This window comes from Herpailurus yagouaroundi, unplaced genomic scaffold, assembly GCF_014898765.1.
Source record: "Herpailurus yagouaroundi ecotype Mexico unplaced genomic scaffold, PumYag 141, whole genome shotgun sequence".
Lineage (NCBI taxonomy): Eukaryota > Metazoa > Chordata > Mammalia > Carnivora > Felidae > Herpailurus > Herpailurus yagouaroundi.
This window is the reverse complement of record NW_024412396.1, coordinates 65,798,444-65,824,049: the sequence shown is the minus strand read 5'-3', so window position 1 is coordinate 65,824,049 and position 25,606 is coordinate 65,798,444. Positions and strand designations below refer to the sequence as shown.

Here is a 25,606-nt window from a genome sequence, read left to right as displayed (position 1 = left end):
AATCTCAAAAGGCCTTGCGACTTCCTCTCTCATTCGCTCAGAACACTGCTGCCTTGTGAACAAATCCAGCCTCGCCCCCTGGAGGATGAGACACCTAATGGAAAGAGGGAGAGCCAGACACCCCTGTCATCCAACCATTCCAGCTGTCCCAGCTGAGGCCCCAGACGTGGGAGTGAGCTCATCTGGGGCCAGGCAATCCCTAGGCTACCCACCAATGGACTGCAGGCACATGAGTGAACCTAGGGGAGTTTACCAAAAGAACTGTCTCATTGACCACAGGCCAAATTGCCAATCCACAGAACTGTGATCAATAAATGTCTGTTGTTACAAGCCATGATATTTTAGATTATATGACAACAGATCACTGAAATAGCCCTCCAAAGGTACCCACTCATGACCAATTCCTAAACATTTAAGTGACTTGTACATGGTCTCATAGGTAGGTGGGGATAGAGCTGGCCAGAAACCAAGGGTCTCAACCAACTAATCCAAAGTTCTTTGTATGATGCCTTACTACCTTCTCTTGTACTTTTCAACAACTAGAACAAGAAAAGACGATGGATATGGCTCAGGGAAACTGTTATGAAAAGTGGCTAAAGGCAATTTGAAGGTAGAATCTTTAACTAGAGATTTCATTCATCTTACATCTAAATGAATGTTTTCTATATAAATACAGTCAGTCTGGGTATGTTTTTCACACACATATATTGAACTATCTGCACTCCACTTCAAAGCAATAAAGATGTCTAGCACACAAGATACATCCTTTACCAAGGTTAAGGTAAAAGCTTTTTGTAACTAGAGTCACATATGCTTTTATTTCAGATTACATACCAAAAACTGTGCGTAAGATGGGTGAGCAAAAGCAGAAATGGAAAGAGAGACCATTCGGACACAGTAATCTTGCATGCTCAATGATTTATTTTCCCCCTTCAGGAGTACAGTGACATGTACATACTGGGAAACCGTGGTGCAGAAATGAGGCAGATGTCAATGAATGAATTTACATACAAACACAGCAAATCATGCCCCCACCACACAGATAGTTTGCTCTTACCTTTTTCTGACATATAGCAGATATTTCAGCTGTAAGGGGAAGGTACACAATATATTAACAAAGAAAGACAGCCCATTTTAAATGAGGGGAGCCACGAAGGTGAGTAAAAGCAAGCTTAGTAACACAACCTCTAGACCTGACCAAAACAGCTTCTCTCTTGTCTTATTGTCATCTCCCTGTGTTTGATGAGGTTAGGAACACCTGCATGCTGCAAATACTTCCCCTATTCTTAAAAGTAATTCAACCTCCTCAGACATGACTTAGAATTCAGATCACATTAGGAGCACCTGGGTGGCCCAGTTGGTTAAACGTCTGACTTTGACTCAGGTCATGATCTCACAGTTCGTAAGTTCGAGCCCTCATCAGGCTCTGAGCTGACAACTTGGAGCCTGGTGCCTGTTTCCGATTCTGTGTCTCCCTCTCTCTCTGCCCCTCCCCCGTTCATGCTCTGTCTCTCTCTGTCCCAAAAATAAATAAACGTTGAAAAAAAAATAAATAAATAAATAAAATTTTTTAATAAATAAAATAAAACAAAAAGAATTCAGATCATGTTAAAGCCAAAGCAAAATAACATTCATCTCACCTCCTCATCTGACATAGAACAAAACTGAGGTTTGCATAACTTCTTCAGCATCACACAGGCTATCAATTGATAAAGGCAGATCTAGAGATAACATCTCTGGATTCCCTGTTTACTGTCTTCCATTATGCTACGACACCAAGTTGATGTGATATATTTAGAGCTTCACCATGGAGATGATTTGCTATTTCAAAACTGTAGAAAAACCTTACTAACTTGGATTACTCAGAGACAAATTATTGATTTATATCAGTCCTTAACTAGTGTAAAACCACCTACATGCTCATTTCAGAGAAAGCAATTGGCAAACTCATGGCTTGGCCAGTTGGAGTAAGGCTGTCAAACTACTGTCTACTTCAGGATCGACAAACAGATACATATTCTTTTCAGTGGGCAGAGCAATTATTTTCATGAAAATTGATGCTTGAGAATACTTGAAAATAATTTTTCCAGGAATATGTTAACATTCCCTGTGAAATAGTTAAGTGTTCAAAAAATGAACTGAAGTATTACTTACAGTATAGTCTATGTTAAAATTTATCAAAAAGGTCAAGATAAATGTCTCCCAAACTGTCTGGAAATTATGAATTAGTAGATGCTAAACTGATGAAATTTAAAACTCAGTTTTTAAAACTGGTTTTGAATAATTAATGGTTACTAACAGTTTGATATCTTAGAGCCTGTCTTAACCTGAAGTTAGTGTCACACCTCTAGATAAATAATTAAAAGTTATTACAAATTTTCTTCCAAAGATGAATATCTTCTGGAGAAGGTGACCAGAATTCAGCAACACATCTGATATTTAAAAGTGTAGTTTTGCTCCTGACTATAGACTTCACCTTGGAGCACTGGCAGTTCACTAACAAGGTAGCCTAATTTAAGGAGGGAAAAATTTACCTTTACCCATAAAGCCCAAATCTTTTCACAGTTATTCTTATATAAATTTTCAAAATGTCTCTTTGAAGGATATAGAGGCTGACATTACTGACCCATTTTACAGACAAAGATCATTCACTAATTTACTTCTTAAGGGTGAGATGACCTAATATTAAAAGTTAGACTACAGGGCACCTGGGTGGCTCAATCGGTTAAGCGTCCGACTTCGGCTCAGGTCATGATCTCGTGGTTTGTGAGTTTGAGCCCCGCATCAAGCTCTGTGCTGACAGCTTGGAGCCTGGAGCCTGCTTCAGATTCTTTGTCTCCCTCTCTCTCTCTACCCCTTGCCTGCTTATACTCTGTCTGTCTGTCTCTCTCTCTCAAAAATAAACAAACATTAAAAAAAATGTTAGACTACAAAGAAATAGTGTAATTATCATCAAGAAAATGGCCTTAAGTTTTTTTTTTTTTAATGTTCACAGAATTTAGTTAACAAGGTTTTTACAGTTCTTCTTAAATACGGCCTTTCATAGAAAGTCTTCTATTATCTACCTCTGAAGTCATATATCAAGTTCCTCCTATGGCCCCCCAGCTTTTCCAACTTTCATCTTTCCTCTGCTTTCCTGAATAATTTTCCCTGGTCATTTCAGCCTCCAATTAAGTGGCTGGGATACCTGCTTCCAGATGTGTGAAGGAAACCTCTGTCTGGGACCTGCCACCTTACAAGACATAGCTTTCAGAACTCTAACCAACTACAAACATCACAGTCCCGTCTTTTAACTGAGATGAGTCACCTATACTTTATCCCCACTTTACTAGGGAGACTGAGTCTCAGAGCAATTAAATGATGTTCCCTAAAAACACAGAGCTAGTAATAGCAGTAGGAGAAAGCCCCATGATTCAATGTTCTTCCCACTGATGTTTCCTCTTCCCTTTCTGACCTGGCACAGCAAACATCATTGGCAATGCCTGTTATATATACAGAAAATCTCTTAAGACATAATTCAGCAGGGCTTTTGTCACAAAGAATCTTAATTCCAACATCTACCCTTAATTTCGGCAAAGGTGATACCTCTTCCTTCATTATTAAATGTGTGGGTATAAGGAAGACATTGATCTAATGCTTCATCTCAATGACTATTCACAGAATATAATACTTTGGTTACTGTCCTTGTAAAATAATACAGTACAAAAGGAGACAAACCAACCATGCCATTAGTCATGATTACTTATTATTCATCCTTTCTCATGTAAACCATACCTTGAGGCAGAAGCACATCAATGAGCCATTCACTGTGGTCCCTGTAAAGAAAAGCAAAATTCATTTTTGAGCTTCTTTGTAATGTTACCCTTCCACATGAATGTTTATAAGCTGCACGCTATTACTAAGAGGCTTTCGATAGAAAGGAAATGTCATTAAGAGCACTATCATAATCAACTTTTTAAAAGTCTAATGCATTGCAGCTAAATTATAAATTATTGGCATTTCATCATATTCACTTATCTTTAAATGGTACTTTCCAGATGCTAGTGAAGCCAACCAAAGTACAGCATGATGTGTACAACCCTGAGTGTGATTCTGTGAAACTAACAAGCAGAGAGAACCCATTTGAACTACACGTCACGTTTGAAAGCCACGGTTTTCTTTTCTTTTTCTCTTGTGGCCTTTTTTATTTCATTTTATTTTTTTAATTTTTTTTTCAACGTTTATTTATTTTTTTTGGGACAGAGAGAGACAGAGCATGAATGGGGGAGGGGCAGAGAGAGAGGGAGACACAGAATCGGAAACAGGCTCCAGGCTCTGAGCCATCAGCCCAGAGCCTGATGCGGGGCTCGAACTCACGGACCGTGAGATCGTGACCTGGCTGAAGTCGGACGCTTAACCGACTGCGCCACCCAGGCGCCCCTCTTGTGGCCTTTTTTAACCGGGTCACTTGAAAATTTGAGCTGTTTTATTAAGTGTCACTGCTTTCTCTTATCACATGGGGAGAAGTACTGCAATTTTTCAAAGCTGAAATCTCTCAAATGAAAATTTGCTATATAACAAATATTAGACTAACCTTTAAAAAACAGAGAGGTTAGTGGGAAATGTGGGCAATGTAACCAATTGAATAAAACTGGTTGTTCTTATCTTCTCTGGTTACCCTACTTTCTCTTCTTGGAGGACTCTTATACCTACCCCGCAATCCTCTGGCTGCATTCTTCGCAGAGATACAATGGGGGTGGTTTATCCCCTAGAGCTACTGACAGGGAAGGGTCGATACACATCTGAAACACAGGAAAAGGCAGAATGAACTCTCCTGTCCTGTTTATCACAATCCCCACATCGTAAGCGCAATCGTGACAGATTTTCAAAAGCAAACTGGAATAAATATTGTTAGTAAAACCCATTTTAACCTATAGCTATTTTTGCTGCACTGGCTGAGGAGTCCACACTGGAGATGTAAATGTGGCTACTGTGGTTTTTCATTTCTCCTCTTGTCTGCAGTTTCAAGTGACAAATAGTGTCAAGAAATCCACCCTCACTCCACAAAGAGAAAAAATCTTGTTCAACAGTGGCTCGAATTGCCTCTGTATTACTCGTACAGTAATTCCTTCTCGAAAGTGGTAAACATAGCAATCTCTCTTTAGGAAAAGGAAAACATATCAAGATTTTAAAATCATAACTGCTACCAAAATTCTGGCAGTAGAGAATTTTGCTTCTTAAAAGAAACCTCATTCAAAAAATTTCCCATGAAATCTAACACTGAGCAATTTGTTTTTCTTACTCTGAAATCTAAGTTCTATATCAGTCATCCAATGTTACATTTTTAGATGTTTTTTCCTTACACACATGACCTGTGGTTTGCTTAGCTCTGTTCAATTTTGGATTATTTATGGCTGAGTTTTCATGAGCCTAAGCACAGAGATGAAAAGTGTTAATTTTGCTGTTGATCATCAGTGTATTTTCCAATATCTAGATATTTAAAATCAAGTGAATGCAACTAGCTAAGTTTTGTACTTTGCATCATGTTAAATGTCTATAGCTTACTAAAGTCATTTCGAATTCTGTTTTCCTGTCCTTCAGGAAATAATGAATCCATGCTATAGCTGACTGTACAGATAATGTGCCTACGTCACAAATTCCTCTGGAACTCCACTCTGACTTTTTTTTTTTTAGCTGTTTTTACTGATTTGGGAGAAAAAATGAACTGAACTTATAACCCAAACAGGCTGACATTTAAAGTTAAAACCCTGAAGAGTTTTGTGTGTCATCCTTGCACAGGGACCATGCTAAACTTCTCTGTATCATTCCAATTTTAGTATATGTGCTGCCGAAGCAACTATATGTGCTACCTGAAGAGTTTCAACAATTGGGGGAACAAGAGTTAGAATTCCTAAATTTCAATCGTTATACCATCAAAATCTGTAAATTATATATTCCCTGATGTTCCAAGTCCAGTGTGAAAATTTTCCTTAGATAAGTTTCATGCTTCCTTTAACGCCATGAATAACTCCTTTTTGGTGTGTTAATCCAGGATTAGCAAACTTCCTGGAAATGATCAGAGAGTAAATAGTTCAGGCTTTGTGGACCATACGTTCTCTGTCACAACTACTCAACTCTGCTGTTGCAGCATGAAAACAGCCATAGACAATAATACACAAGTAAATGAGCACAGCTATGTTCCAATTAAACTTTATTTACAAAACAGTCAGTAGCCCAGATTTGGCTATGGGCCATTGTTTGCTGACTCCTGTGTTAGATAATTATCTGGGCTCCAAAGTATTTCATAAAGTGATCTGCAAACAGAACCAAGGAAAACCAAAAGCAGAGTGTGATATAATGAACTCTAAGTTCCAACATATTTTCATTTTGAATCCTGTAGGAGCTTTTGGCTCTTGCCTAAAAAATACTTTTTTGCAATGTATTGCAACCAAAATAGATAATACTTTTCTATTTGGTTAATCATCACTGCCTAGTGATAAAGCTCACGAATATGGAGAGAGTATTTTTTGGACGGATAAATCCACTTTCCCTGAGTCTTTCCCATGTACCCCATGAAATCTGTTCTTCAAAATAGTTACTTTACTTTCATTTCTAGTGAGTCATTGATACTCCTGTCAGGTAAACATATTTTTTCATTCCATTTAAAAGGAAAAACTCCTAGGCTGTTAGAACTATAATCACTAGTGATTAGCTAGGTGACCTCTGACATGTTCAATGAATTAGTTCATATGACCCATCACATTTGTGGATAGTAGGGTCAACTCTGGTTACTCTGAACAGGCCAGTTTACATCCATATTAATATGTTCATACCTGACTGCTGCATTAAAAATAGTTATTTTCCATTTATAAATACAATTATGCCCAATGTAGAGGCTTGAGAAAATGGAGAAAAGAAGAATATTTAAGTAACTCATTAACCCTCCATTTCGATGCAATCACTGATAACATTCTAATGAGTATTATTGGTTGTTTTTCACTATAAATATGAATATAAATGTATGTTTATGTGATTTTTAAATTAAATTGGCATCATACTATACAAATTCATGACTTCATTTTCATTTAACATTATTCTGTACCTATCTGGATGTTGCATACCCTCAACCTACATGTCATATGGTCATATCTATGTGAGTTTGAGGAGTGCTTATATTGTAATGAAAAAAACAATACTGAGCCAGACCTGTTGTCGAGCAAAAACAGCCCCAGCACTGAAATCATTAACAAGAATGTTACCTTTCCAAGGAAGCAGAGTAAAAATACAAAAGAAAACTCGTCAGGAAAACTGGAGTTCAGAAAGTAAAATCTGGAGGGCGATAAAAATGTTTAGGCAGATAGAGATGGTAGTTACACAGCATTGTGAATGTGCTAAATGCCACTGAATCATTCACTCTAAAATGGTTAGTTTTATGCTATATGAATTTCACTTCAATAAAATGGGACTTGAGAAAGTAGGATGGTGTGGCCTGTCCTCCACAACTGGCTACAGGGACCAGCTCGTAAGAGAAAGAAAAGCAAAGCCAGACCAGGGCGGTGGACTAACCCATTTGCCTAGAAGGGAGGGAGAAAATCTAATTTGTGATGACTTCTGTGAGTAGAAAATCAAAAGTCACTACTAATCAGGAAGTCAGAAGACTCCTGAGAATGCAGGCTGACATAAGATCAGGAGGAAAGTAACCGGAAAAATCAAACAAAAAATATCTCCTTTCTATCCATATCTGAGTAAACCAAAAGAGGGCATTGTAACATAGGCAGAAAGAGAAAAAGGGCAGCTATAGAAACTAAAGTAAGGGAGCTATGCAATTCTCACCACCGTGAAGAATTAAGCTGAATTCCATGGTTAAAATGAACTCACATGTGTTTAGCTCAAAATGTCATCACACCAAAGAAAAGTACCTTTGAACCCCAAATGTTTGTGGAATTTCAGAGGAGGGGCACACATAGTAGGATGGGTAAGAACTATGCTTCCATTAGTGAGTTACCCTCACACATGCTCTTTCTCAACATAAAGTCATTCAATGTGCCTTCTTTAATTAATTATTTTATTTTATTTTTTAATGTTTTATTTATTTAAGAGAGAGAGAGAACGCGCCAGTGGAGGAGGGGCAGAGAGAGAGGGAGACAGAGGATCCAAAGCAAGCTCCACACTGACAGCAGAGAGCCTGATGTGGGGCTAGAACTCATGAACCGTGAGATCATGACCTGAGCAGAGATTAAGAGTTGGAGGCTTAACCCATTGTGCCGTTCACACGCCCCTATTCATTTTTTATTTTAGAGAGAGAGAGCATGAGCAGGGGGGAGGAACAGAGGGGGAGAGAGACAAAGAGAAAGAGAAAGAGAAAGAGAGAGAGGGAGAATCTTAAGCAGACTCCATGCTCAATGCAGGGCTCTATCCCATAACCCCGAGGTCATGATCTGAGCTGAAATCAAGAGTTGAATGCTCAACTGACTGGGCCACCCAGGCACCCTTCAATTTGCCTTTATAAAAGCAGAGATCAAGCATAATAATACAACAATGTTCTTTGTTAGGTATATCCGGATGACAATGTTATTATTGGCACTCCTCTGACATTTTTGGTATATGAAACACATTTTGGGGTCCCTTTATATTTCTTTTTTGGTTCCGTGTATATTTATATTTCTTATGTCTCATGTTACCTCTTCTACTCTGTTTCTATAAGATGATACTATTATGTTTCTATTATTTGGTAATCTTTATTATTATATGGTAATCTATTATTTGGTAGTCTTCCTGTCAATAGAAGAGAGGCAAACTCCCACGACACTAAGTTCTAACAATTATCTGTGAATTCTAATGACTTGACCTAACTCCCACTCTTCATAATATAAAAATTAATCCTTGCAAATCCAGACACAGGTCTCTCCAGCCAAGTGTTGTATCCAACAAATATACCACAAATAATTTTGTTAAAAGGTGTGATTATTTTTCCTAACATTCAAATTCAACAATTTAGGGTTATAACAAAAGAACCAATTTGATGTGGCAGAAAAAGAATAAGGCTGAGAGTTAAAGTACCTGGTTCTGGCTTAGAAAAGTGTCTTGGCCTCTCTAAACCACTGTTCCTTACCTCTAAGGTACCTTTCCATGTGACTGCTGCCCAACTACCTCTTAGTCATTTTGATGAAGTCATATCTGTGATCTGAGCTAAGACTTACCAATTTTATCAAGTTTTTCTATGACACTTGAATTCATGTAGTCATACACTAGACACTCATAATTTGAAATGACTGAAACAGGGGCAAAGTACATTTCCCTGAGTTTATTAGCTCAGACAGAAGCCAAATAAGGACTATATAAGTGTTTCACCAGGAGTATTCTGATAATTACTCATTGCTACACAGCAGTTGACCATGAAATCATACCAAACCTGCAGACACCACTCTTCATTGCTCTGTCATGAACCAACCCACCCAAGTACAGTCAGATTGAACACAGAGATGCTTGAGATTACTACAGAGCACAGGCCTTTGCTTTACAGAGAAGGATGTGATCTACTCCATTTCATTCAGCAGTTTGCTCCTGATAATTTGACCACTGACAATACAATATGGCACCAGGTCTAATAAAACAGTACCTTCACAGCTGGCTTGTTAATTGCATTGTGGCATTCAATGTGCTGGCAGTGGATGGGATTCCAAGCTGTAAAGCAAAGCATAGCTGATGAATACTTCTCATTGACATTACTTGTGCCTTAGTAAAGGCATAGCAAATATTACACTAGTTTTCTTTTTCCTAAATAGAACCATCATAGGAAGGCTTCCTAAAATAATCATTTTTTTTTAATCTATGACAAATTTAACAATTGAACAAATATATCACAACTCCATACATTTTCCCACGGGGAAAGACAAGGTAATATAATGTGGCATACATGGTACAATAACATTACCTCACAGTGATATATACCATTAAGTTCTCGAAGGTTTTATATCTATGGTTTCACTTCATCCTGCCAACAAGTCTGTAGGATAGGTATGGCAGATTATTAACTTCATTTCACATACGAATAAGTAAAAGTTAAAAAGGTAAGTAGCTCAGCGGCGCCTGGGTGGCGCAGTCGGTTAAGTGTCCGACTTCAGCCAGGTCACGATCTGGCGGCCCGTGAGTTTGAGCCCCGCGTCGGGCTCTGGGCTGATGGCTCAGAGCCTGGAGCCTGTTTCCGATTCTGTGTCTCCCTCTCTTTCTGCCCCTCCCCCGTTCATGCTCTGTCTCTCTCTGTCCCAAAAATAAATAAACGTTGAAAAAAAAATTTTTTTATAAAGGTAAGTAGCTCACTATGGTCACAGAGTTAGTACCTGACAAGCTGAGACTAGAACCTCTATCTCTTGGATCTCAACACCTGCTCTTTTCATTGTAGTGTATACTATGCTGAACATCCTAGATTTCTGGCACCAGGAAGTGTTCCAAACTGATAACTGAAATGAATGCTAAGGCAACTTCCACTATTCCATTTCCCACCCCATTCCCAGCAAATGTGGAGACTGAAAAGATGAGTTTCGTGCCCAGATGAAACACATCTCTCTCTCACACCACAGATTGGGACCCACAGACTAATGTCTGCTAGTTTGTTAATACCCACTCCTTAACACAGTATGCATGCAGAATATAGATAAGAAACAAGTGATCTGGGATAGATTAGAATGAAAGTCACAACAAGTATTTATCATCATCTAGATGATTCTGTAAGTCAAAGCACTTAGCTAACAATATTCCATCATTACAAAATGCAATAAAAGTACATATTTGGAAGTAGGACATTTTTCTAAATCACCAAATTCTAATCTTATAGGACTATGATCGGCCTAATATACAAGAATTTGCAGATGAGAGGATATTCTTACTTACTTATAAATCCAATTGTAATTCAAAAACATGTATTGATAATATTCCAGACCTAATTTATGCTCCAAATATAAAGTGTTTTTTTTTTTTCCAGGGGTGCTCCACCTTCAAATCTTCTAGCCTATGGTTAGACCAGGTATAAGATTATGTGTCTGATTTAAAATTTAGGAAAATATGGTCAACAGAGCCACTGACCTTGAAAAATACACAGTGGGTCAATTTATGTAGAAAGAAGATAAGAAATATAGACCAGAAACCACTACTCTAATAACACAGTATCATATTGCTTATATGTTCGAGAGAAAGAAAGAAGAAATGAGTAAGGAATGGATGAATGAAGAAATAATTTGAATATAGGCATTCCAAAACTATAAAATTTGTTTACTACATGTGGAAAAGTCAGGATGAAAATAGAGAGTAGCAAAAAAAGTTTTCTTGTGTAACTAGAGAAATCTAGAAAAAAAAGAAAGAAAAAAGACTGCCTTTAACAAGTATAGGAGTTGCAAATACATGGGACAAGTATCTCATTCCTCCAATCCCAAACTCATGACAGATATCACTAATCCATAAGAGCCTTCCTTCCTGCTGAGTCCAGAACTGGCCTTAGGATCCTTCTCAACACTGAGCTTCAGAAAGTTGCCACTAATAAAACAGAGTTAGCACACAAGATAAAATATGCTAGCCATTTTTGAATCCCTATATTATGAGAATATTTGCAGATCACTTTACAAATATTAAGAATCTTGACACTTAGAAACAGGGGTAATATTCAAAATATATAGCAACTGCTATGGCAAAGGCACAGAGAAATAAGAATGTACAACAGCGATAGCACTTTATCAGGGCTCTAAAGACTCCTGCTTTTCAAGAAATTAATGCTTTATATGTGGGGATATCCAGGAGGTCCTACCCCTCTAATATTCTATTTCATTTTTACAGAGTGTCACTGAGTTAAGAAAAGATTGTAAGATATCTCACTTAGTTTACCAAAGTCACACTAGATTTAAACTTACTAAAATATGGATTCTTAGCCTTTCTTGTGTATCAAAAATCACTTGTCAAGATTTTAAAAAATATGATACCTGAAAATCATGTTAGATCTACTGAATCAAAATCTTTACTTTTTTTTTTTTTTTTTTTTTTTTTTTTTAGAGAGAGAGAGAGAGAGAGCATGTGAGTTGGAGAGAGGGGCAGAGTAAGAGAGAGAGATAATCTTAGGCAGGCTCCAGCTTCAGCATGGAGCCTGACGCAGGGCTTGATCCTACGGGCCTGGGATCATGACCTGAGCCAAAATCTAGAGTTGAATGCTCAACTGACTGAGCCACCCAGGGATCCTAATTACAAGTATTTGTAATTAGGAAAAGCACTACAATTGATTCTGATATAGGATTGATCTACATACCTTACCATATGGGAAATATACTCATGATGGATCTCCCTTCATTTGAAAATAAAAACAAAAAAACATAATATAAAAACATGGTAGGTAATAAATCTGCTTCTAACTACAACGGAGCAAATGGTATTAAACATGCCTTTCTACCATAAACAACTAGAAAACTGGAAAATATATATGAAACAACTGTTTTCAGAAACTGGACTAGGTAGTGTAGGACAATGATCCTTGAGAAAAGAGAAACAATAAAGTCAGTCTTACAATCAACATGACTTTCATCCCAGAAGTAATTTCTAGACCTTGGACATAGAAGAAGAAAGGTAAGCATCCACAAAAACTTGAGTTTAAAGAGGCAAGGTGGCTTGTATTTGCTGGGTAGTGTGCCAAAGAAGAGGGAGCTACGTGAAGAAAGAGCTCCAGAAATTTGACCAAGAATCCTTTTGGGTCTTTGGCTTTATACTAAGAAGAACACGTGTAAGGCAAAACTCCATTAGGCTGCATAGAAAACAACTATGGAGGATCTGTAAGCAGAATAATTCCTACATCTCATACAGGACTGGGAGATATTCAAATTCCAACCAGTCAGAGTAAAGGGAACTCAGTGAAAACCTGGGACATTCAACAGAGATGACTCTAGCAGGTCATACCTTAGCAGTAGGGCTAAACCAACATTAGGGACAAGGCTATTCCAGGCTTACCCTAACAAAATATAGGAACAGGACTTAAAAGTGTAAAGTTGATCCACCAGTAACTTGATAGCCAAAACAAACCTCAAAACACTGTAATGAAAGACAACAAAATCCAGATACTCAATAATGCAATACTCATTAAGTCCAGAATCCAATTAAAAAATTACTGATATTTGGAAAGGGAGGAAAATGTTACCCATAATCAGGAAAAAACCTGACCAATAGAAATAAACCCAGAAACTATAGAGACAAGGTAGTTAGCAAACACGGACTTTAAAACTGCTACTTTAAAACATATTCAAAGGAAAATATGAACACAATGAGGATAGAGATGAAAGATAATAAAAGAAAAATGAAATTTATAAAATTAAAAATATAACATAGAACATGGGAAACTCACTGAATGGGCTTAATAGCATATTAGACAATGCAGAAGGAAAGATCAGTGAATTAGAAGACATAACAACAAACTATCAAAACTGTAGTAGTGGAAGAAAAATAGAGCTTCAGTGAGCTGTGGGAAAATATTAGGCATTATAAAGCACATGTGGTTAAAAGTCCAAAAGGGGAAAAGGGGGGGGAAGAGTGAAGACATTTGAAGAAACAATGGTCACAATTTTTCAAATCTAATAAACACTATAAGCCCACAGATCTAAGAAGCTCAGTGAATCTTAGGCAAAATTAAATCAAAGGAAATCACACCAAACTCATTATAATCAAATTGATTTAAAACCATGATAAAGAGAAAATCTTAAAAGCAGCCAGGAAAAAAAAGACACATTACTTACAGGGGAACAAAGATAAGAATGATCACTGATTTCTCGCCAGAAACCATGCAAGCCAGAAGACAATGGAATGACATCTTTATTTTATTTTTATTTATTTATTTATTTTTATTTATATATGAAATTTATTGTCATATTGGTTTCCATACAACACCCAGTGCTCATCCCAAAAGGTGCCCTCCTCAATACCCATCACCGACCCTCTCCTCCCTCCCACCCCCCATCAACCCTCAGTTTGCTTAGTTCTCAACAGTCTCTTATGCTTTGGCTCTCTCCCACTCTAACCTCTTTTTTTTTTTTTTTTTCCTTCCGCTCCCCCATGGGTTCCTGTTAAGTTTCTCAGGATCCACATAAGAGTGAAACCATATGGTACCTGTCTTTCTCTGTATGGCTTATTTCACTTAGCATCACACTCTCCAGTTCCATCCACGTTGCTACAAAAGGCCATATTTCATTTTTTCTCATTGCCACGTAGTATTCCATAGTGTATATAAACCACAATTTCTTTATCCATTCATCAGTTGATGGACATTTCGGCTCTTTCCATAATTTGGCTATTGTTGAGAGTGCTGCTATGAACATTGGGGTACAAGTGCCCCTATGCATCAGTACTCCTGTGTCCCTTGGATAAATTCCTAGCAGTGCTATTGCTGGGTCATAGGGTAGGTCTATTTTTAATTTTCTGAGGAACCTCCACACTGCTTTCCAGAGCGGCTGCACCAATTTGCATTCCCACCAACAGTGCAAGAGGGTTCCCGTTTCTCCACATCCTCTCCAGCATCTATCTTTAATAGGCTGAAAGAAAAAAACTGTCACCTAGAATTCTATAGCCAGTGAAAATATCCTTCAAAAATGAATATGAAATAAAGGCTATTTGAAGACAAACACAAGATAAGAGAATTCATTGCCAGCTGGGCTCCACAACAAGAAATGTTAAAGGAAGGCTGATGGAAGATGATACCAGATGGAAGCTAGGACCTACACAAAGGCATAAAGAGTTCTGGACACAGCAAATATGGTGAATAACTGCAAAAGACCTTCTACTTATATTAGCATGTTGTTGAAAGATGATTCACTGTTTAAAACAAAAATAACAGCCATGTATTGTGAAACTAATAATATATATAGAAGTAAATATTTGAGGGGCGCCTGGGTGGGTCAGTCAGTTAAGCATCAAACTCTTGATTTCAGCTCAGGTCATGATCTTACAGTTTGTGAGTCCGACCCCGGCCTCAGGCTCTTCACTGACAGCACGGAGCCTGATTGGAATTCTCTCTCCCTCTCTCTTTGCCCCTCACCCTCCCCACACACACACTCTCTCTCTCTCAAAATTAATAAATAAACTTTAAAAAAAGAAGTAAATATTTGATAACAAGAACAAAAAAAGGATGAGAGGGAGGACATGAAAGTGCACGGGGTTCTTACACTACATGCAAACTAGCATAATATTATTTGAAGGTAGACTGTGAAGTTAAAGGTGCATATTGTAAACCCTAGAGCAATTCTTCTTAAAAGGAGGTATAGCTAATACAGAGATAAAATGGAATGCTAAAAATAATTAACCAAAAAGAAAACAAGATATTAAAAAGAAAAGAGACAAAGAATAGATGGGACAAACAGAAAATGAGTGCAAGATAATAGACTTAAGTAATTTGTAATTACATTAAATGTAAATGGCCTAAACAATAATTACATTATATGTAAATGGTCTAAAAGGCCGAGATTGTCAAATATCATTTAACTTTTTCAAAAAGCATGGCCTGAATAAATGCTGCCTGTGAGAAACACACTTGAAATATAAAGACAGATAAATTAAAAGTAAACAGAGGGGAATCTGGCTGGTTCAGTCAAAAGAGCATGTGACTCTTGATCTCAGGGGCATGTGACTCTTGATCTCAGGGTCATGAGTTCAAGCCCCATGTTGGGTGTAGAGATTACTTAAATAAATAATTTTTTTTTTTAAAGTAATCAGAAAAGTTATACCACACTAATATAATGCTAATCACAGGAAAGCTGGAGTGTCTATATAAATATCAGACAAGTAGACCCCAGAACAAAGAATATTACCAGTAATAAAGAAGGATATTTGACAATGATGAGTCAATTCATCAAGATGACATAACAATTATAAATATGTTTGTATCTAATGATGGAGTTTCCAATTAAATGAAGCAAAACTGAGAGAACTAAAAGAGAAAGAAGTCCATAATTCGTGTTGTAAATTTCAACAATCCTCTCTCAGTATTGAGACAGTATTCTGGTCCATTACACAAAGCTCAAAAATTTAGATGGAGTGAAATCACAGTGTAAGTTTTCTGACCACATGGAATTAAACTAGAAATAAAAAGCAAAAAGATACCTGGAAAATCAGCAAAAACATGTACATTTAAACAAACACACTTCTAAACAATCCATAAATGAAAGAAAAAGTCATAAGGAATATTAGAAAATATTCTGTACTGAAATACAATGTAATCACACCATATCAAATTTGTGGGCTGAAACTAAAGCAATGCTTTTAGGTAAATTTATGGCTTTAGACTCTTAAATTAGAGAACATAAAAGGTCCAAATTAATGATTTATGCTTCTATCTTAGTAATATAGAAAAACAATTTATGCTTCTATCTTAAAGCAGAAAAAAGAAGAAGTTAAACTCAATATTAAAGAGGGAATCACAAAGATAGAAGGCAGAAATCAATGAAATTGGAAACAAAAAATCAATAGGGAAAATCATAAAACCAAATGATGGGTCTTTGGAAAGTTCAATAAAATTGATAAACCCTCAAGCTACCTGATGAATAAAAAATAGAGAAAAAAACAAATTACCAATATCAAGAATAAAAGGTAGAACATCACCACAGATTCTACAGATATGACAATAAGTTTGGCAAGTTGGAAAAAATGTATATGCCATTTATTCCTCAAAATACAGACTACAAAATTATAAATATGACTGGACAAAAAGTAGAAAAGTAAAATGTGACATAATATTAAATTGAATTCATAATGTGAAACCTTCCTACAAAGAAAATCCCAAGTCTAGATAGATCCACAAGTGAATCCTCTTAACTATTTAAAGAATAAATAATACAAATTAATTTTCTTTCAGAAAACAGAACAGTAAGAAACTCTTCCCAACTCATTTTATGAGGCCAGCATTACTCTGGAAACAAAGCCAGATGACATTATAATAAAAGGAAACTAGATCAATGTCCCTCATAAATACAGGAGCAAAATATTTTAACAAAACTAGCAAATTGAGTCTGGCAATATAATATAGCTGACAATGTGGAGTTCATCCAAGGAAATACAAGGTTGCATTAAAAATGCAAAGCAAATCAATGTAATTTACCATATTAACAAAATAAAGGGAAGAAGTCATGTGATCATCTCAATAGATAAAGATGTATTTGACCAAAATTGACATTCACTCATGATAAAAACTCTCAGTAAACTAAGAATAGACAGGAACTTCCTTACTCTGATAAAAAAGCATCTGTTAAAAGCCTACAGCTAACACCAGACTTAATGCTGCATACATGCCCCATAGAGACAGAGGGAGAAAACAAAGATAGTCACTTGCAGTACTTCTATTTAACACTGAAGTGGAGATAAGAGCCAGCACAATGAGGAAAAGAAAGAGAGAAAGGAAGGGGCGACAGGGGGAAAGAAGAAAAGAAGGAAGAAAGGACGGGAGAGAGGGAGGGAGGAAGGAAAGGAGGCATGGCAGGAAAAAGAAAAATTTTTAATTATATTAATTTGCCAGAGAGTATAATCATGTACATAGAAAATCTTAAGAACTTAAAAATAAGCTACGAAAACTAATAAGTGAATTTAGCAAGGTTGCTGGATATGAAGTCAAAATAGAAAAATCAATTACATTTCTATATAATGGCAATTAACAAGTAGAAATATTAAATTTTTAAATACATTTACAACAGTATCAAAACCCACAAAACATTTAGGAATACCTTTAACAAAATATCTGTAAGACCTATACACTGAAAACTAGAAAATACTGCTGACACAAATTAAACAAGGCCTAAATAAATGGTTAGATATGCCATGTTCGTCAATCAGAAGACTCAATTTTGAGTCTTTTCTCAAGATGTCAAATTATCTCTTTCTCCATTTTAAATAGCTATACTGGGGTGCCTGGGTGACTCAATTGGTTACGCATCTAACTCTTCGTTTCCACTCAGGTCATGATCTCATGGTTGTGAGATCGAGGCCTGTGTCAGTCTCTATGCTGGGCATGAAGCCTGCTTGAGACTCTCTCTCTCCCTCTGTTCCTCCCCTGCTAATGCTCACTTGCTCTTTCTCTCAAAAAAAAAAAAAAAAAAAGTAGCTATACTGGACTTTCCTGTGATATGTACCAATAAAGTTCCTTTTGTTGCTTAAGTCAGTTTCAACATTCTGTTATTTCCAACATAAAGGAATTCTAACTGATGCAAGTTCAGAAAGAAACAAAATTTCAGAATTCTTCTTGCCAAAGTAATTTTGATGATTTGAAGTTTGTATTAAATAATGATGTCTTAGTCTTTTGGGGCTGGTATAACAACCTACCACACACTGAACAGCATCCCACATTCATTACATTTATAGGATTTATTACCAGTATGCATTTTTTTCATGCCTATTAAAATAAGAACTATTACTGAAGGCATTTCCACATTCATAGAGTTTCTCTCTAGTTTGAATTATCTGGTATATAATGAGGTTTTTCTGCTAAAGGCTTTCTGGCTGAATTTGCATTCATAGTGTCTCTCACCTGCATGAGATCTCATGTGTCTAGTGAAGGATGATCAATCAGTAAAGACTTTCTCACACTTATTACATCCATAGGGTTTCTCTCCAGGATGGACTCTCTGGTGTCCAATCAGGTATGACTTCTGACCAAATACTTGCCCTCATTCATAAGGTTTTCTTACCTGTATCAGTTTTTTTCATGGGTAATTTGAAATTAATTATAGTTGAATAATTTCTCATCTCCATTAAATTCAGAAAGCTTCTTTCTTCTAAATTAAGTAAATCTAAGTTATCTTTCAAACTCCTTCCACCTAAGGCATGTTCATGGAGTTTTTGTCTGGATGGGACAATGTTTACACTGAGATGAAATATGTTTGCAAAAGCTTCATATCCATAGACTTTCTGCTTAGTAGGTGCTTCATCATAAACGAAATTCACTTGATTCAAAAGTCTCCTTAAATTCTTGGTGCATTCCTATTTGATTACCAATTTCCTAGTGATCTCCTGGACAACCTGGAGGTGGTGTTCCTTCCCCTACTATCCACAGCTGTCCTCCTGACTCCAATGTGAAGATCATATCTGACATGGAAACTGAGCATCGCACTGATGTGAAGTTCCTATATTTCCCTAGCCTCACATCCCCAAAGGTAGTCCTTCAAGCAGGATCAAGCTGCTGCTACTTTTCCAGTGTTAAGTCAATGGCCATATCCTCACAGGTCACAGATCCAGCACAGAGAGTATGAGTAACTTGACAAGGTCATGGAGCGAGGTCATGCTGGAGTCAGGACTGCACCCACGCAGCCTGGCTTGCATCTTTGCACATATATGGAATGAACATAGCAGTCAGGCCACATGACGATCTAGCTGACGCTTCAGGGGTGGCCAGTGGTCCAGTCGCCTAGCCACAGCCTCCTCATTCACACAAGTGGGTCTCCCTTAGGCAAAGATACATGTGCATCTGGCCCAAGAGACCCAACATCCTTAGCCTGGCACAGGCCTCTGCACCCTTAGGGTGAAGAGATGGAAGCCATGCACAGGATGGTCCCCACTGGTGGGACTTAAGTCCTGGTTCAGGCCCACCTGGCTGCTGCATGGGCCAGGACAGCACCACCATGAGGCACAGTCCATACTCACCTGGCCACTAATGGGACCAGCAAAATTGATTTTAAAAAGAAAAAAGTGAAGGACCAACCAAACATATACTTCAAAGGAAAGGAAATTTTAAAAATTTTTTTTCAACGTTTATTTATTTTTGGGACAGAGAGAGACAGAGCATGAACAGGGGAGGGGCAGAGAGAGAGGGAGACACAGAATCGGAAACAGGCTCCAGGCTCTGAGCCATCAGCCCAGAGCCTGACGCGGGGCTCGAACTCCTGGACCGCGAGATCGTGACCTGGCTGAAGTCGGACGCTTAACCGACTGCGCCACCCAGGCGCCCCTGGAAAGGAAATATTATGCAGACACTTGAGAGAAAGCATGTCTGAAAATTATCTAATCTATGAGTCAAAATATTTTAGGAAGGTATTATAGCATCTGCAACTTGATGTAAGAACACATGGCCTCTATAAAAACAGAAGTAGAAAGTCACAGAAATTCATGGTGAGATGGGAAGCTAACAGAATGAGATAAAAAGGAATTTGGACAAGAGATATGATAAGTATAATTAAACTAAAAATGAAATAGCAGAATTAGAAATCCTAATTCAAAGCAATAAATAGAGCTGATGGGGGTGGGGGGAGTCAAATAAGTTACACAGTAAACCAACCTGAGAAGCTAAGAATATAGAAGATAAATGTATGGGAAATAGTGGTTAGAATAGCTACACAGTACAGAAAATGAAATTTGACCTATGAATTATAGGTATTCCTGAGGGACATACCAACTTGAAAAAGCAATAATTTAAGATTTCATTAATGAGAAATTTCCTAAAAAAGATTGAAAAGGGATCTGAAAGCACTCTTAACGTTATTGGTGAAAGTCAATAAAAAGATACTCATACATAAAGATACTTAAGAAAAGCCTTTTTAATAAGTAAATCTCCAAGAATTAAGAACGACCAAAAGGATTTCTATAACAGACAAATCACACTTGTCTAAGATTTGTCTTCTATAATTCTAAATGCCAGAAAATAATGAAGCAATATTTACATATTTTTCACAGTGAAGCAGTCTTCTTTCATGTGTGAAGAAATAGAAAGACATTCTTAAATATGCCTGAACTCAAAAAATACATATGACCTACATTCCACTCTTGAAAATATTACAAGAAAAAAGTTTAGGTTCCATTTCCCCAAAAATGACAGACAAATTAATTTAAGCTGATTCTCCTACTGAGAACAATTACAAAACTGGACAAGATTAAAAGCAAAACCAACAACAACAAAAACAGAGAACTTTAGGGGGGTGTTAAGGGGCCATGATCCAAAAAAAGAAGGAATCATCAAAAGGTGGACCTGGCATTTGATGCCACACCTCCTTCTTTACCTATTTCTCTATATGCCAATCCCACAAGATGAACAGATTTCAACAAACTATTTGAAGTAGGGGAACAAAAATTGAAAATGGGAGACCTAAAAATCCCCCTAGGACGTGGGCAGAGGTCTCAAAAGGCCACACCATAGAGTAAAGGGGAACCAGAATTAGACCAACCCTCAAAGGGACTGAGAACCAGCCTCAAATCATCTCAAGAATGGATCATAGGTCTTCTTTTTTTAAGCTGCACTAAAGTGACCTGGATTGCTAATGTCCATAGCCTCAAAATTTCCAGAAGCAAAAGCAAATCCTGTTTGAAGAAATATATCTTCTAAACCTCAAATTAGCTCTACAGTTTTTCTATCGGCTTGCACACAATTTATAATATATACAAATATAAATATATATGTATAAATAATGAATGAATAAATTTATACACACACACAAGACAAGTAAACAAAAAAAACAACAATAAAATCAGAATTTTCAGAGATTCAAAAATTGAGTTATCAGAAACCAACTAACTTTCAAATAACTATGCTTAATATGTTCTATAAAGTAAAAGACAAGTTTAAAAATATCAACAAGGAATTGGGATTTCTTTTTTAAAGCACCAAATGGAAATTCTAGAACTTAAAAATACAGTGAACAAAACTAAAAATACAATTGGGAGGCTAAAGGATTAGTGAACAGGAAGACAAGTCAGAAGCAAGATTCAGAGTGTAGCACAGGAAGATGAATATATATAACTTTTAAGAAATATTGGCCACAGAAGAAGAAAGCATTAGTAAACTTGAGGACAGATTAATATAAACCCAACTAAAGCACAGACAAACTTTCCCCCCTCCCCAAAAGCAGGGCAGTGGGGGATGGAATACCTGAGACCTCTGAAACAATAGAAAATATTTTTTTAAATCCTAAGATGAGAGGTGACAAAGAAAGGGCACAATAAATACCTGTAGAGGATAACAACCAACATTTTTCCAACACTGAAGAAGAACATGAAACCATAGACTCAAGAAGCCCAACGAATCTCAAATAGAATAAATAAAAAGACCTTTACTCTTAAGCAGATCATAATGAAACTATATGAAATTTAGTATCATTACGAAGCACTGAAAATCAAGAAAAAATCTTTAAAAGAGGCAGAGAAAAAATATATTACATTTAGGGATACAATCATAAGAATGATGTCTAATTTCTGTCTGATAATTTGTTTCATTATCAGAAACAATGGAATGACATCTTTGAAGTCTTAAAAAAAATTCAGATTACAGTGCAATTACAGTGGAAATCAAAACAAAAAATTATTAGAACCCAAATATCTGAAAAGATTCTTCTAAATAACACAGGCAAAGAAAGATCTAGCACTAGAAATTTTTAAATACTTTTAAATCAATGACTGTAAAAACACAACAAACCAAAATTTGTGGGATACAGCTAATGTAGAGTTTAGAGGGAAACTGATAACCTTAAATGGAAAATTAGAAAAAAATTGATGTTGAAAGCCAACAATTTAAGCTTTCACTTCAAGAAGCTAGGGAAAAGAAAGAAGAGAAAATTAAATTCAAAAAAAGAAAAGGAAGAAAATAGTAAAGACAAGGGCAGAAAGCAATGAACTATTATTGTTTTCTTTTCTGTTGTTCTTGTTTTAGTTCATCTAAGTATTTGTAAAAAAAAAAATAACACCTTTCCTGGATAAAGCTCTCAATCAACTGGAAATAAAACAAAATGTATTCAAACTGACCATAAAAGATATCTGCAAAACCCGAGAGCTATACCCACACTTAATGGTGAAATATTCCCTAAAGTTAGGAGCAAAGCAATGGTGGCCATTCTTACCACCTCTATTCAACATTGTTCTGAAAGTGCTAGGCAATGAAACAAACAAACAACAATAAATGTTAACAAAATTAGAAAGTAGCAAATTTGTCTTTACAGATGACCACATTTATATAGAAAATCCGACTAACCAACAAATTACTGGAACTAATAACTGAATTTAGCAAAGTCATGGGATAAAGATGAATATGCAAAAATCGACTGAATTTCTGCATACTGTTAATAAACAAATGGAAATTAATATTTAAATAATGCCATTTACAACAGCAACAAAAAAAATCAAATATCTAGCAACTAATTTAACAAAAGAAATACAAAAATTCTACACTGAAAACTACAGAACACTGTTGAGAGACTTAAATAATGAAGACTTAAATAATGAAGAAATATATCATGTTCATGGATTAGAAAACATATTTTTGCAATGTCAATTTTTTCCTAATAGAATTACAGATTTAACACAATACAGATCAAAATCTCAGCAGAACCATTTTTGCAGAAATGAAAGCCGATACTAAAATTTATATGGAAATGCATTAGACATAAAATAAGGAAGATGATCAAAGAAGAAAAACAGACTTGCAGTATCTGACTTCAAGACTATAAAGGCAAATTATTTAACATAGTTTGTACTGGTATTCAGATCAATGAAACAAAATAGACTCCAGAAATATAGTCACATATATATGACCAAGAGGCCAATATAAGCCAATATAAGAAAAAGGATAAACTTTTTAACAACGGGTGCTAGAACAAACCATAAGGAAATAAATGAATCATACCTACCACACACAAAAATTAAACTTAAATGGGGGAGCCTGGGTGGCTCAGTCGGTTAAGTGTCCGATTTCCGCTCAGGACATGATCTAGCGGTTTGTGGGTTCCAGTCCCGCATCAGGCTCTGTGCTGACACCTCAGAGCCTGGAGCCTGCTTCAGAGTCTGTGTCTCCCTCTCTCTCTGCCCCTCCCCTGCTCATGCTCTCTCAACAGTAAATAAATGTTAAAAAAAAAAAAATTAAACTTAAATGAAGCATACACCTAAATGTGCAAGCTGAACTAAAAGCTTCCAAAAGAAAACAAGGGAGACTATCTTCATGACCTTGGAGAAGGTACATATTTCTTAGAACAAAAAGTCACTAACCATAAATGAAAAAATGATAAATTTTAGTTTATCAAAATTAAAAACTCATGCTCATCAAAAGACACTGTCAGGAGAGTAAAACAGCAATCCTGGATTGAAAGAAAATATTTGTAATATATAAATCTAACATATGACTCCTACCAATAATAAAAAAGGCAAACAAGGGCTCCTGGGTGGCTCAGTCGGTTGAGCGTAGACTTCGGCTCAGGTCATGATCTCACAGGTTGTGAGTTCGAGCCCCGTGTCAGGCTCTGTGCTGACAGCTTGGAGCCTGGAGCATGCTTCGCATTCTGTGTCTCCCTCTCTCTCTCTGCTCCTCCCCTGCTCACACGCTGTCTCTCTCTCAAAAATAAATAAAGATTAAAAAAAAAAAAAAGGCAAACAATCCAATTAATGCCTATGCAAAAGATTTTAGCAGGTACTTCATAAAATAAAATATCTAAATGACCAATAAGCATATGAAAAAATACTCCACATCAGTCACCCAGGAAATGCAAATTAAAACCACAATGAGATACACACCCCCTAGAATAGCTAAAATTTAAAACACTGCAAAGTGTTAGCAAGGGTGTATAGTATCTGAAACTCTCATACATTGTTGAGTGAAATATAAAATGGCGTAAACACTTTACAGAGCTGTTTAGAATTTTCTTATAAACCCTATGACCCAGCAATTCCACTTTTAGAAGTATATACCCCCAAAAAATGAATGCATATGCCCACACAAGATTTGTATAAAACGTTCATAGCAGCTTCATGTATGTTGGCCATAAACTTAAAACAAACCAAATGTACATCATCAATATCAGAGTTGAAAACAAAACAAAACAAAATTGTGGTATGTTCATGCAGTGGAATACTTACTTTTAACAATAAAAAGAACTACTAGTATCCTCAACAGTACAAATTAATCTCAGTAACATTATGTTGAGCGAAGAAGTCAGAAATAAAAGAATACATACTTTGATCTCTACTTATATAAATCCCTGAATTATATGAATATAGGAATTATACATAAACAGGAGTAGTGACTACATCAGAGTGGAAGAAAGGGCGTTAACTGTTAAGAGTCATGCCATTACTTTCTGGGGTGATGGAAACATTCTATTATGTTTATGTGGGTAATGATTAAATGAGCATTATACATTTGTCAAAATTGATCCAGCCATGCACTTGATACTTGTGTACCTTGCTATATATGGAATATACCTTTAAATAAATTATTATACACACCAACAAGAGAGAGATAATGCCTGACAATTTCCCAAAACTGATAAGAGATATCAAGCCAAGACGTCCTATGAACCTCCCAAAAAGACAAACATAAATAATATCACAACTAGATGTATCATAGTAAAGCTACTGAAAAAATAAAAAAGAAAAAAAGAAAACCTATTCTCAGCAATGGATAGATCATCCAGACAGAATCAATAAAGAACTGCATATTTGAGCACTATAGACCAAATGAACATGACAGACATGTACAGAACATTCTATCCAACAACAGTATAATACACTTTCTTCCCAAGCACACATGGAACATTTTCCAAGCTAGACCATATATACAAGCCACATATATAGAGAAACAGGCCACAAAACAAGTCTTGGCAAATTCAAGAAGATTGAAATCATACCACATACCTTCTCTGACCACAACAACATGAAA

General features: G+C 36.4%; 1 protein-coding gene and 1 non-coding gene across 24 annotated transcripts in view; both read right to left on the bottom strand.

The window, feature by feature from the left end:
* Positions 1-25,606, bottom strand: part of UNC79 (unc-79 subunit of NALCN channel complex) — a 280,616-nt gene that overhangs the window by 157,622 nt on the left and 97,388 nt on the right. For all 23 annotated transcript variants that reach the window (XM_040478108.1, XM_040478112.1, XM_040478092.1 and 20 more), the window contains 4 exons: positions 9,599-9,663; positions 4,693-4,781; positions 3,775-3,815; positions 1,058-1,086 (listed from right to left, as the gene is read on the bottom strand). In XM_040478108.1, the coding sequence (XP_040334042.1) occupies positions 1,058-1,086; positions 3,775-3,815; positions 4,693-4,781; positions 9,599-9,663 (224 nt within the window). The remainder of the gene's footprint in view (positions 1-1,057; positions 1,087-3,774; positions 3,816-4,692; positions 4,782-9,598; positions 9,664-25,606) is intronic.
* Positions 5,733-5,836, bottom strand: LOC121032568 (U6 spliceosomal RNA). Its single transcript, XR_005791378.1, has one exon. It is a non-coding gene; the product is annotated as a U6 spliceosomal RNA (small nuclear RNA).